The sequence below is a fragment of the Motacilla alba genome, chromosome 2 (genome assembly GCF_015832195.1).
Source record: "Motacilla alba alba isolate MOTALB_02 chromosome 2, Motacilla_alba_V1.0_pri, whole genome shotgun sequence".
Classification (NCBI taxonomy): Eukaryota; Metazoa; Chordata; class Aves; order Passeriformes; family Motacillidae; genus Motacilla; species Motacilla alba.
The window spans coordinates 92,418,788-92,431,895 of record NC_052017.1 but is presented as its reverse complement, the minus strand read 5'-3'; the positions used below and the strand labels follow the sequence as shown (position 1 = coordinate 92,431,895).

The following is a 13,108-nucleotide window of genomic DNA, read 5'->3' as shown; positions in this document are numbered from 1 at the left end:
AAACCCAGGTGGTTTAGAAGGTTCTAAACCATTCCCTTTCTCTGAAAAAGGATGGAGCACAGCAACATAAAACAAAAACAGTACTGCTGCTGTTATTGAAATTTCTGTTTTGTTGTTTGTACCTATCAGATGTCCTTTCAAAAGCAAAGCCAAGCACCACAGTGTATTCCTTGTCTCTTACCTTGAGGTATCTTAGAGCCAAGCAAGCTGCTTTCTGCAGCTGGAGGTTGGGCTGGGTTAGTGCTTCACAGTAATAAATCAAGGCCTGAAAACAGATAAAGAAGAATAGCAATGAAGATGTCAGTGCCTCCATAGAGAAGGGTGGAGCATGGAGGTATTGCTACCCTGTTAAAGGACAGCAATTGCAGCCTGCCTCCCTGACAGTGAGCATGTGGGATGGCACAGGTGGGACAATTCCCTACAACAGATCCAGGCCAGACCACCAGTCACAGATCAGCAGCCTCGGGGCAGCTTTTGGTGAGGGAGAAGTTCATGTTAAAGTGAGATGCACCTTTGAAGGCCTTTCTCCATACATCACCAAAGAGCTTTGAATGGGCCTTGGAGTCTAATATCCCAAGAGGTGGCCCTTGAGGTGGTCTTTTTAACATAGGAATAAATGGAGTAGTTGGTATAGACCCCAGGGAGACTTAAAATAATGATTACAATGTCAGCATGAGCTGCTAGACCAGTTTACTGCTTGACCCTGGAAATTAGTAGCTACTACTGAGCAGCAAATCTCACCAGCACTCAGCTGTACAGTGGATTCATCTGCAGCATAAGGCTGCATAATACCCTCACAGAAGCCACCCTGTGGTTCTTCCTGCAGGCAGTGGACCAGGTATCAGCTACACATGCCTGCTCCAGGAGAAGGTTATATTTGCCCTGAGATGCTGCCACCAGGAAGCTGGGGATGGGAGAAGGATGCTATGAAATACCAAGAGGCTGCAAAAATGGAAGATGAAGTGGGTGGGCAAGCAAAGAGGGGACTGGATTGATAGACAAGAGAAGCAAAGACTTTTTCTCTTCCCTTTGCCTTCCTTCTGCTACTCTTCCTCTTCCAGCTGCCTTTTCTTTTGCTCTTTCCTGACAGAGTACAAGATGGACAGATGGGAAAGGTCTGCCATGAAAGGCCAGGAGCCAATCCCTAATTTCTTCGTACTCCTCCTTCTCCCCTGTACTTAATTTCTGTGTTTAACCTGGCCCTGCTTGTTGCATTTGGTATCAGAGACAGACTCAAATCTTAGTTCTCACAGCTGAGCTGTGTTTGCCCAAGGCAGTCCATCCCCTCTGGAAATGGTGGGAAGTCCCAAAGATGTCAGACTCCTTTGGGGGAAAAAAAAAAAATCTGAGACCTGTGTCTTTGCATGTTGGTGGTGCAGGGGACTGTTACCTTGAAGCCTTGGACTGAAGCCAAGTCTGAGACAGGGCAGCAGAAATGCTGAAGTGTGGAAGATAGCTGGAGAGCACAGCACTCAGTAAGTATTTGCAGTTTTGATTGGTACCTGTTTAGTGTAATGACAGGTAGAAGCAGACGGGCATAAAGACAGAAACAGACCTGCTCATGTGCAGAAAAATTAGACAGGATATCCCTCTGGATCAGTTTAAATCAAGCTTGGATCAGTTATTTTATATGCACAGATATTTGAGACATACATGTAGAAAAAAGTCATGATGACACAGGTCTCTCATGTGACAGGTGATTTTCTGCCACTTACCTTCTCCCTGAAGTGCCTGTTTTCTGCAGTTGCTGTCAGAAGTGATGCCACAGTCTCACTGACTTCATTTTTATTTTCATTGAGAAGTAAAGCCAAAGCTCTTAAAACTTCCTGCTGTGGTGGAAGGTTATTGGAGTTTATTTTGGACACATTTTGCTGCAGTTTTCCATCTTTCACTGACTGTAGCACCTGAACCACAGATGCTAGAAGTGCAAGAAAAAAAGTCTGTGTTACTTACTTTATCTTCTCAGTACTTAGGATTGATCCTTTTCTCGCTAGCAATCCTTGATTTGTATTACACACTCTAAGGATACCAAAATATTCCCATCTGAGCAACTCAGCATGGCAGTGTGTCTGCATGGGGAATTGTCTGGGCTTTAGGCTGGGCCAGCTTCTCAGACCTTCTTCAAGTGAAAGATGAGTAGATGTGAGGAGATCAGTAGATGGGCCCAAGTGCAGCACCCCAGAGCTACAGGCACCCCTGTCCAATCTTTGCTTTCTGCTACAAGATGTCAATTCTCTCTCTAACAATTGAAACCAAATATCCTGCTAGTGTATTGATTTTCAGAGCATCTTTGTGAGAGCTTTTCCTGGATAGATTGATGTCTGCCAACAAGAGCTAGGGCTAATATGTTTCAGAGGTGAGTTGAAATGCCATTTTGCTTCCAGGCTTTTGAGCAAAAGCTCCCTCGTATGCCCAAATAAAAAGGAAAACTAGGCAAGGCTCCTCAAACTCCCTCTCAAACAGAGAAGAAAACTTGGCTTGCCAGGGACTGCCGTTCAGAACACTTTGTGCAGCATCTGCTTCTCTCTTTAGCTCTTGGTGGTAGAGCCTGCAAAACTCTGAGGTGCTGTAATCCCTTGGTCCCTGAGAATTGCTCAGCACTTCAGGTGTCTCCATAACAGGTGGTGAAAGACCAAGATACCATCCAAGCTGTGGGCACAGAAAACTTCCCAGACCTTGGGCTCAGCCTTCCACCATTCAGCCCATTCCCTGAAAACCAGTGCTTTCAAAACAGATTTTTTCCCATTTGAATATGGAAATAGAAATGACTAAGGGTCTATCTACATCAGCTCCTTTCCCTTGACACACACAACAGGTCAGGTGCATTCACTTAATAGCCAGGACACTTCTTTGTCTCTTTTCTCTCCTCCTTTTGTAAAACCAGCCTCAGGGCTGCACTGCCTTGTGTTGAGCTCAGAAGGACAGGGAGGTACTCCCTAACCAGCCAGCAGAATTTATATACTCTACCTTCTTTTGCGAGCTGCAGCAAATAGCTTCCAAGGTCATTGACACTGTGGCTGGCAAAGTAGCTGTAATACTGGAAGACAGTAATGGTCTCGGAGGACATGCTGGAGTAGAGGACAGGCTCCGTCCGGTCCAGGATCTGAGACACCAGGATCCTGAAGACTGCAGGCAGCCATGGACAAAGGGACAGGTTAGTGAGAGCAAAAGCTGCGGGCAAAATTATGCAGTCCACTTCAAAACCAGCAAGAAAGAACCTCATCTGCAAGGCCAGATACTTCCCAATGTTTCTAAGCTCAGCTGTGGTTAGGTTAAGCTGGACAGGCCTTCTCCCTGTCTGGGTCTCCTTGCCAGAGAATATCTTTGTTACCTCAAGGATGAACCTCTGCCCGTTTACAGATGGCTAGTGCAGCTTCCTGTGCAATCAACAGAGCATCATTTCTACCTGAACAATATCCTGCATCCTAAATCCCTCTCCACATGCACTGCCTGCTACATCTCCACAGTGCCACTGAGGCAGGATTTGGCTTTGCTATTTTTCATGTTCCTGCAGCAGTGTAGCATGCAGCAAGCTTGTCTGAGGCACTGCTTGTGAGAGCTATAGCATGGAGCAGGAAGGAGAACCTTGCCCTTTGTAGGCATCCACAGTGCAGGTGGCCACACCTGGGCAAATCAGCCTCCATCCCCATTCTGTCCAAGGGAGAGCTAGTCAGTATAGCTGGAGTTCGAGGTGTGGTACACCCCCCACAAGATAAGAACCTGTGCTCACACAAACTCACTTGAATGCGGATTAATTTCATCCCAGGGCACTGTAATGGGGCGTGGGAATTATATAGATACACAAAATTAAGTGCAAGGATTCCTAATTCACTAAATCACTTACAAATCTGTATTTGGGAATAGACTTTCTTCCTGGTTAGCTCACAAACCTTAAAACAGTATTTTCATTTCTGTTAACTTCACTTTTTTTTTTTTGTTTGTTTCATTATTTGGAGCCAAAACTGTTTCAAGAGTTGCAACATTAGTTTTCAAATGAGATCTTGGAACTGTGGCCAAACAGATCTCTGAGGGGTTGGAAAACAAAGCTCAGTACACAACTGGTCTCCATTTTGATGGCTGACGCATTTTTTTGCAGCAGTTTGTACCTGTTTCTGCAAGTCCTGGACACTCCTCATTCACAGTGGTGGCAAAATTGATATCCAACTGCTTCATCATCCTGTCTGCAGAGGTGTGATACACTCCTGCAGGGCCAGTACACTTCATCCAGAAAGCCAGCAGTGACAGCTTCTTGTGGAACTCTGGAATTGCTGGGGAAGACAAAATGAATAATGAAACAAAGCCATGCTGGAAGCATCAGCTTTGAGAAAAGAAGGTAAGAATGGAGGACGTCTCACCCAATCCCACTGATGAACAGTTACTGTTTGCTGGTCCTCCCTGAGCCATTACCTTCACAGAGCATGACCACGTGCTCACCCCAGGTTTGTAACATGTTTTTTCTGTTTCCCAGTTCTCAGCATTGATGTCTCTTCCTTTTAAATAGCACAAAACACTAGGGGAACACCACAAATGGTCTGCACAAGTTTGGTCCCTGTCCTAGCACTACACTATGGCTCCAAGTAAGTCACTCAATTTTCTGATATAGTAAATACACCTTGTAGTATTTACCTATCCTGCCAGAGTGTACATGAGTGTTTGTCAAACTCTTCCAAGTATTAAAACAGATGCAAAATGAAAAATAACTAAGAAGTTTTCCACAGAGACTACTAAAAATGAGAATGTTCAAGAAGTTGTATTATGCCTCTGATATTGTAGTGCAAATCCTGCCTTTTCTCAGGAAAGAAAGGTGGAAGAAGAATTTGGGTCTTCAGAGGTGGAAGTATCCCCACCTCATAACACCAATGACACCTGCCCATCTTCTGCACATCAAGCTGGATAAGAAGTCCTTTCTCTTCTCACTTGCATATTTCTGGAAACCAGCGTTGAGGACAGATGGAGGTGACACCTGCCTTGACTGCTGCACCTCCTGGTGACCCTGAGCCAGCCCTTACTACAGTGGCCTCTTCTGCACTGCTGGTGAGCTCTGCACGGTGATTATTTCAGCAGACACACATGCCCAGGCAAATCCTTGGAAAGCCCCTAAGCTGTTTCTTACCATCAGTAAGAGACGTGATGTTTCCCAAGTTCTCAGTGCTGATCTCCGCAATATTCTCCACCACGAGGATCTGCCTGGACAGCTTATCCAGGAGGTCTCTTGTCACAAATGGTGTTTTACTGGAGAACACAATTTGCTGGTGAAGACAAATGGGAAGAGACAAAAATGAGTCACTGAATCAAATAGAAACCCAGCCTCAGAAAAAACAAAAAACTCCAAAACACCTGAAGTGCAAAGACAAATTCATTGCCTCGAACCACATGATCTCCTTAACTCAAAAAAAATTTTGTTGTAGGGATATTTTTTGGTCCTAGTTGACATGCATCACTGCTTGTACCTTCAATATGTACATCCACATCCAGACACCTGAGTATCCAAGTAGCCATTTGTTTAAGTAGTTTCTGACTTACACACTCCACAAAGCTAAAGAAACCCATCACCACAAGACTTAAAACCAGGCAAGAATATTAGTCTGACTTTCACACAACACAGATTGTAGACTTTCAGGACAACCCTGCATAGAGAGAAGGCCACAAGTTGCCCTTTCTCCACTCCATTTCAGCTTTGATCAATTACTTAGGTGCCTTTATTAATTTTATTAATTAATTAATCCTTGCTAATACTCCCTACTGCTGAAATCTGCATCTTCTTCAGCAGTCTATGTAAATAATGTGCATATCAAATCTGCTTTGTGTGTGGATGTGGTTCAAGTTCACCTCGCTCAGCTGCATATTTGCTGTATACTCTTTTATTGAAACCAAAAAACCTCCTTTCTTCTCATACTGTGAGTCAGCAGAGTTTCCAGCACAGCACTAAGGGTGCTGGAATCAGGCTCATGCTCTATTGCTGCTATGAGCCTTTGGGAAAATAAAGCTAATTATAACTAAGATGGAAGAGTAAAATAATTGTGAAGAGGAAGTTGCAGCATGTTTTGATTTGTTAGAAAAACCCTGATGACCTCACTTACTGGCTGTTTAAATTCACATTTGCTGTGCATGGGCTCTGAAAAAAAAAAAAACTACAGAAAACCCCTTCTAGTTGTGAGCATGAACTGACAGTTTTCATATCTCAGGGGGGCTGCCTCATGCTGCCTTCACCGTGCCTGTTGCAGACAGAATCTCTCTGCCTCACATGCAAAAACCCATCTCTGCTCTTGAACGCTGCAAGCTCATCTCAGTTAAACAGTGGAGACAGGGTTGCTGTTTTACCTCTGAAGACACAGGCTGCTTTAACTGGGAACCAGCTCCACTGAGGACCTCCCAGCAAAGCCAGCAGGAGTTTGTAACCCAGAGCAGGGGATGCCCCTGTCCCCCACTGCCCTGCCCCTCAGCCCTCCTGGGCAGCTCGTGCCAGGTGCCCCATAGTTCTCATGTCAGGTCTGCTCCAGAATGGGCCAGGATGGAAGCAATGGAGGCACCTCTGGCTGGGGTCAGGCTGTCATCATCCTACCCCAGCATGGTGTCTGTCCCAGCCCCCAGCTCCCCCTGCCTGGCAGGAGCAGTGCTGACCTTGCCAGCCTGCTTGTACCCATGCTGCAGGCAGGAATGATTTTAAAATAAACGCCCCAAATGAGGCGGGGTTGGTACCTGAATGAGCTGGGTGCAATACTGCAAGTGCTTAACTATGGTTATATCCAGGCTGTCGTTGCCTGTGGTCAGGGGCAGAGGGCTGCCAGCCACGCTGGTGCCCACGCCCGTGTCCTCGGTGAGAGCTTCACTCAGGTGGCCTCTGGCTTCTGGGTGCTCCGTCCTGTAACTGGGGAGGAGGCAGGGAGGAGGAGGTCAGTGCAGGGCCGGCAGCTGCCACAGCAGACACACACCCACACCCACACCCCCACTCACACACAAGGTGATGAGCAAAGAGCACGGCAGAAGAGCTGAAAGTGCACAGAAACCTGGTGATGAGCACATCATATCACAAAGGAGCAGGGCTGCCCTGCCTGGGTACAGGAGGGACACGGCCATCTACGGGACAGACGTGTCCCCTGACTGGCTTGCCTTGAGTGATGTGATGTCCTCAACAGCAAGGCTTGTCGTGGTTACTGTCCCTTGGTAGTGAGAGCTTTCTCCCATCTGTGATGAATCACCTGCCCAGTCGCTCTGGATTAAGAGCCATGACAATTTGTACCTTCCCAAGCACTGAGTTGCTACGAACAGCTTTGTGCTTTCAGAATCCTCCTGCTGTCAAAGTTAAGGCTCATTGCAGAAGGAAAGGAGTAAGTACTTACTGCTGAAGTAAGAGACATGATGCTTTCATATGCAGTTTTAGACACAATGTGTACAGCTTACTTTGCCAATTGTTTCTGCAAGAGTGTAGAGTTAGTCTTACTGTGTTTTAAATCATTATTTCCAATATTGTCTTGCTGCACAAATGATCCTCCTGTGTTTAAATGCAAAGCCTGAGGTCAGTCCCCAGATGGCAAGTGTGTTTGGCTGCAAGTTCAGAAGTTTCAACACTTGCAGTCTTTACAATGAGTCACACACTTACACATCTAAAAATGGAAATGGGAATCTGCACTGTCTGGGGATGAGCCAGAGGGAAAAAAAGAAATTTTAATTTTTATTTTAACTGGTTGAAGCTAGATCCCTAACTCAGCACAGACCGGACTGAGGTCAGAGTGCCATTTTAGCAAGCAACACAATTTCCCAAATTTTTTTTCCCACCAAGTCTTATTCTGGAATGAGGACATGAGATGATGGGAACTGCACGGTGGTTGCTCACTGCACTCAAATTGCTTTAAGCAAGCTGTGAGTAGTACAGCTCCCTGGCTGGAAAGCACAGGCAGGGAGGTAACCGTGTTCCTTTCTTTTTTTCCAGCTCTAGTGCCGCTTACATGCCTGCTGGGCATCGTGTCAACTCAAAGGAGGCAAACATGCTTTTAAGATCTAATGATTGAAGCACAGCATCTTAAAGTCACACAACAATGGCAGGCCACGGCACAACACCACAGCTTTTTTGTTTTGTGGTTTTTTGCTTTTTTTTTTTCTCAGAAAGACCAAAAGTGATGAAAGAAGGGCAGGTAACACGCAGGGCCATGAACAGAGTACCAGTCATCACTCTTACATTCCAAAGGCAACCTACATCATGCTGCTTAAATCTGGCCCTGTGTTATTGTTACTGACAAGCTTAATCCACTGCAAAGACTCATTCGGCTAGAGAGAAAAGACAAAGGGAGGGGGGAAAAACCACAGAGGAATTAGTAATTACATCCAAGGAAAGCCAGGTCCAAACCTATGTCAAGGAAGAGGCTCTGCCAGTATTGATGTCGGCCTAATTTAATTTACCCTTCTCCCTTGGAGGATAGATTGCATATATTTGAACAGAGGAAAAAAAATGGTCCTGGAAACTAAAGATTTTGTATGCAGCAGCCACGAGAAGCCCTCTGACCCTAAAATGCATCAAGGATTAGTCAGTCTTCCTTGAATGAATTGTGCACCAGGATCCCCTGTTAGTGACAAAGAGCCAGGGTGTCAGTTTGGCGTAAGCACAGCTGGCAGGTACTACAAACTTACCTATTCTTCTCAATCTCAGTATCTGAAAATACTGAGTCTGCACCTCCTCCACCATTACAAACCTCCACACCACCACCATCCTCATCATCAAAGTCAGAGGTGTTCAGGAAATCAAAGCTTTCTAAAGCACTTTCAACTGTTAGACTTAAACTGGAGGACCTGCTTCGGCTTACTGCTGGCTTGCACTGCAAAGGCAGAACGAACCAATGAAAACCCCAGATATTAGCTACTACAAGAAAGATAAGAAAAAAAAAATTGATAAAGCTTAAAACTTTAAATTCTTCATTTTATTTTTAAAACTTCATTTTATTGGGTGTTTCATTTCAAGCCTTCATATTCATAGCATATACAATCAAAGCCTGAGAACTGGAGAAAGCCTTTCATTCCTCCTCCCCTCCTCATGCTACCCACTCTCTTCCCCAAAGGAAAACCCTCAAAGGCAAAATTCAGCGTGTTTTACAGAAATGAGAAGTACTTCTCGAATCCAAGTTTCGCAGCTCTCGGCATTTTCCAAAAGGAATGATGAGAATTAATGCAATGGAAGTTGAAAGGGGAAGGCACATTCCTTAATTGCTGTTCTAGCTACAGAAGCCAATTTATACATATCCAATGGCACTACCTGATTTATTCCAGACGTAACTCTAACAGACCTCAGCCAGGAATGAATTTCATCCCATAGCTGCACATTTATTAATGGAATGAGAGGAGTTTTGTGGCCTTTGAAGCCAAATGGATTATCAAGGAAAAGCCAATAAGGCATCCGATTCCTAGGTGACAGAGAAAGGCAGTATTGTAACTCAGAAATTAACAGTGCTAGAGAGAGGGGGCAAACCATCCCCAGCTCACTGCAGGGAAGAAACGCAAAGGAACCTTGCTGTTGCTGTAGGAAGCATGAAATACCCTGGGCCCATGTGGCGATTCATCCACATGTCCCCACAGAATTGCTTCCAGGGTAATCCTGAAGAATCAGATGTAACTTGAGGGATCATCTCCATTGGTTGGTGCAATGACTTCAACGTCTTTCACACCATGTGATTATTTTAGCAGAAAGAGTCATGAGCCATTGGTGCCATTACACAGACCACATCCTCCAGTCCCACACAGGAGCCATGACTTTGTCTCAGCTCACAGAAAAATGCATTGGCCTCTGAGAAGTTCAGATCCAGCATCAGCTGCTCTGGAGCTGATGTTAGGATGTTTGAGTCCTTAAACTGACTGTACATCAACAGCTGATCAGACACACTTCCCAACACATCTGTGACAAGGATGAGTGCTGTATCCTGCTTCTTGTGCAGCACCAATGGTTTCAGCTTCCATTTCCTTCAGGGCTTGGTAGTGCAGCTTCTTCAAGCAAATGGGAACAGCAATATGTGGGCCATTTTCTCTGCTTGTCTAATATGGCCAAGAGAGGTTTCTTCAGCTACAGCTGGATTCCAGCTCAACCCTTCTGCATGAGGAGCCCTTTTCTGCATGGCTGCTGGTGATGCTGAGGGCCAGTCTGCGAGCTGATCAACTGGTGACACCCAGACTTCAACAGATCTGAAGAGGCGTCCATCTCAAGTGTGCAGGACCTGTCTGCACATGTCCATCCTCTCACCCCATCCTATGTCTGTCTGTCTGTAACTTCTGATAAAATCAGCCTAAATAAACAGTCTCCATTGTCTCTCTGCCCTTTGGATAACTGACCTCTTGTACCAAGTTAGAAAATAATAGTAATGGTACCTTTGCCTGCTTGAACCTCTCTAGGAATACATAATGCAAGGAATGGGGGCTGCAGGCTGTCAAAAAAAAATGCTTAATTTGGGAAAGTACCACACAATGGAAATAAGAAGGTTAACAAAGTTTCTTCATAAAAAGATAATGCAGAAGAATAAATGATTCCCTGCTTCCTCCTCAGCCATGTTTTTGAATTATGAGGCTTAAATGACTAGCAGACCAACTTGCATATGAATATGAAGCATTTGAAATGATTATTTCCCATATAATACTGTTTGCAGAGTAATGTGACATGAGTTATTCATGGGGGAGATACGAGTTACAGTGACCTGCAGTAAACATATTAACAGCACACATGCAAACCCCTTTTCTTCTGATTTTTAACATTATTCTCTGCATCTTGATGTAACGACAGGATGTCTTTCATTATGAAAATGGAAGAGGGAAAAAGGAAAAGGCAATGCCTAGGTGACATGGGGACAGCAACCTTCAGTGATTCTTGTGCTTCTAAATCCCTTTGGCAATTTAGAAAATTCAGCTTCTATGGCTACAAGGCTTGATCCTCAGCTGGCGTAGTTCTGCGCAGCTCCACGGAGTTCAGGGGCAGTATGCTAAAGTACACCCACTGAGGATGTGACTCATAGATTTCAAAGGCAGAAGTTTGGCTATGTTTGATCCCCAGTATGGCACAAGCAATGGGTTCACAAGAGGTGATTCACAATGGTTCACAAAGCAAACAGAGAAGGGTATAATTTAATTACCCTTCTGTCACAGTACCTTTTTCCCCCAGGTTTTGATAAAAGATCTGTTGCTTGAGGACATAAGGGTATGATAAACGCATTGCTGACAAAAGTTTAAAAATGCAACATTGTGAAAGGATTCTCCAAGCTGGAGCAAATCTACTGCTACCAGGGAAGTCTACTATTCTCCAGAAAGTCTACTCTGATGTTTGCGAGGCAGGCAAGGACATTCTACCTGCTCAGATTTTCTTTAGGGTAGCATTTTCTGAAAATGTACTCACTTTTAGGATGTCATCTAGATGCATCACTTCTTGATCCAGGTCCTGAAACTCTTTATACTGCTCTTTATGTGGCTCAAGAGCTAAGAGAAGCCCTTGCAGGGCTTCCTCAATGCTTCCATCGAGATAAGACTTATATCCTTCTGATTCCCCACTAATGGATCCCTCACACGGCAGCCTCTCTGGGGTCAGGGGTGTCTCTGCTGATGTAAGCCTTTTGACCAGCTGCTTCGTGATGTTGCCCTCATAGGTATCCAGCTCCACAGGCTTGAGTTCTGAGCCTTCATCCGTGTCCTGCAGGAGAGACACCGGGACGCTCGTTTCTACAAAGACACGATCGCTCTCAGCATCAGAGAGCTTTTGGCAAACTTCAGGAGCTGCCCTTGGGGTGTTCTTGTTCTCAGCCACTGCTCCCTCTCCGTGGGACAGCAGGTCCTTTGGCTCAGCAACAGAGTCTCTGCGGGAGTCGCTGCTGCTACAGTCTAGGCTTGAGCTCTGGGAGGACTCCAGGGCTCGGTGCTGGGTGGGGGTCGCAGTGATGTCAGGGCTGGAGCTGACATGAGCACAGGAGGACTCTGCTGAGCTGGCAGGGGGCACGGCGTCTTCGTAAGGCAGGTCACCAAACGTGAAGGAGAGAGGCCGCTTCTCAGTGGCTGCTGTCCCATTTTCAAAGACATCATCTGGCAAATTCGACTGAAAAGATAATAGGGAGAAAATGTTTTTCATGCAGCATTGGAAAGAAGAAAAAAATAACAGCATGTGCCCAGGAAAGAAAAAGGCAAGACAAAAGATTAAAGAAGCACTCAAGACTTGAGAGATGGAAAAAATATTTCAAATCAAACTTCTGCTTTCATCTGGCACAGCTCCTTAATTTCAGCATGAAAACTTCTGGAAAACCTGGTCGCAGCCATGCCTCTGCTAAATAGAGAGCTCTAGGAAATGATCTCCAGAGAGAGTCACGAATTCTACTCACCCTACTATATCCCCTCAAACAGCATTTCAAACTGCTCTAGTTCCTGTACCATGGCTCTTTTTTAATAGGATTGTACGTAAGCCACCTTGTCTGCATTTTCCTACTCATTCCAGATTTCTGTTCCACTTATTTTCTGACTTCTAAAGTAGCAATCTGTAAAATGTAACACAGTTTGCTCCAAAAGTTTCTCTAGTGTCATGGGGGTTAAGTGGTGATAGTACTGTGTTATTTCTTTTCCTCCAATGTCCTCCATGTGGCATGGATGTCTGTAACAATTGTTGATCTAGAGTTATATCCCATCCAACATGAGTTTCTGCTGAAATGAGTCAGCAAAATTGGTGGTGTATTGAGCAGGACATTGATCATTTAAGAAGCAAAACCAGCCTATGCAGACTCCAGACTTATCAAGGCAGATATGTATGTTCATCTCTGACAGATATATGGGGGAAAATCACTATAGGAGCGACAACCTGCCTATCTAACCTACAAACCTTGCTTTGTTATGTGGCCAGCTCATGGAAATGCATGGCACAGATGGAAGGCAACTACTATTTTGCTGACAATTTGCTGGAAAGAATCGTAGGCATCCACATGTTGTTAAGCTTAAGGTTTAAGCATCCAAAACTTGAATTTTTTTTCTAGTATTATTAGCAGCTTTTTTTCCCTAAACATAATCATAAGCCAAAGGTTTATTTCTTCTTTCCCTTGACATGGGTATGCTTTTAGCTTCTGAAAGTCATGTTACTAGGCAAATGTAAAGTGCCAATCAGTGTAGC

The 13,108-nt window shown here is 44.9% G+C and overlaps 1 protein-coding gene across 1 annotated transcript in view; it reads right to left on the bottom strand.

The window, feature by feature from the left end:
* The window catches only part of RIPOR2 (RHO family interacting cell polarization regulator 2), a 52,128-nt gene that overhangs the window by 4,559 nt on the left and 34,461 nt on the right, over positions 1-13,108 (bottom strand). The window contains exons 13-20 of the mRNA XM_038126703.1: positions 11,363-12,052; positions 8,626-8,810; positions 6,700-6,868; positions 5,114-5,249; positions 4,107-4,268; positions 2,968-3,126; positions 1,716-1,918; positions 182-265 (exon numbers count right to left, since the gene is read on the bottom strand). Coding sequence (XP_037982631.1) covers positions 182-265; positions 1,716-1,918; positions 2,968-3,126; positions 4,107-4,268; positions 5,114-5,249; positions 6,700-6,868; positions 8,626-8,810; positions 11,363-12,052 — 1,788 coding nt within the window. The remainder of the gene's footprint in view (positions 1-181; positions 266-1,715; positions 1,919-2,967; positions 3,127-4,106; positions 4,269-5,113; positions 5,250-6,699; positions 6,869-8,625; positions 8,811-11,362; positions 12,053-13,108) is intronic.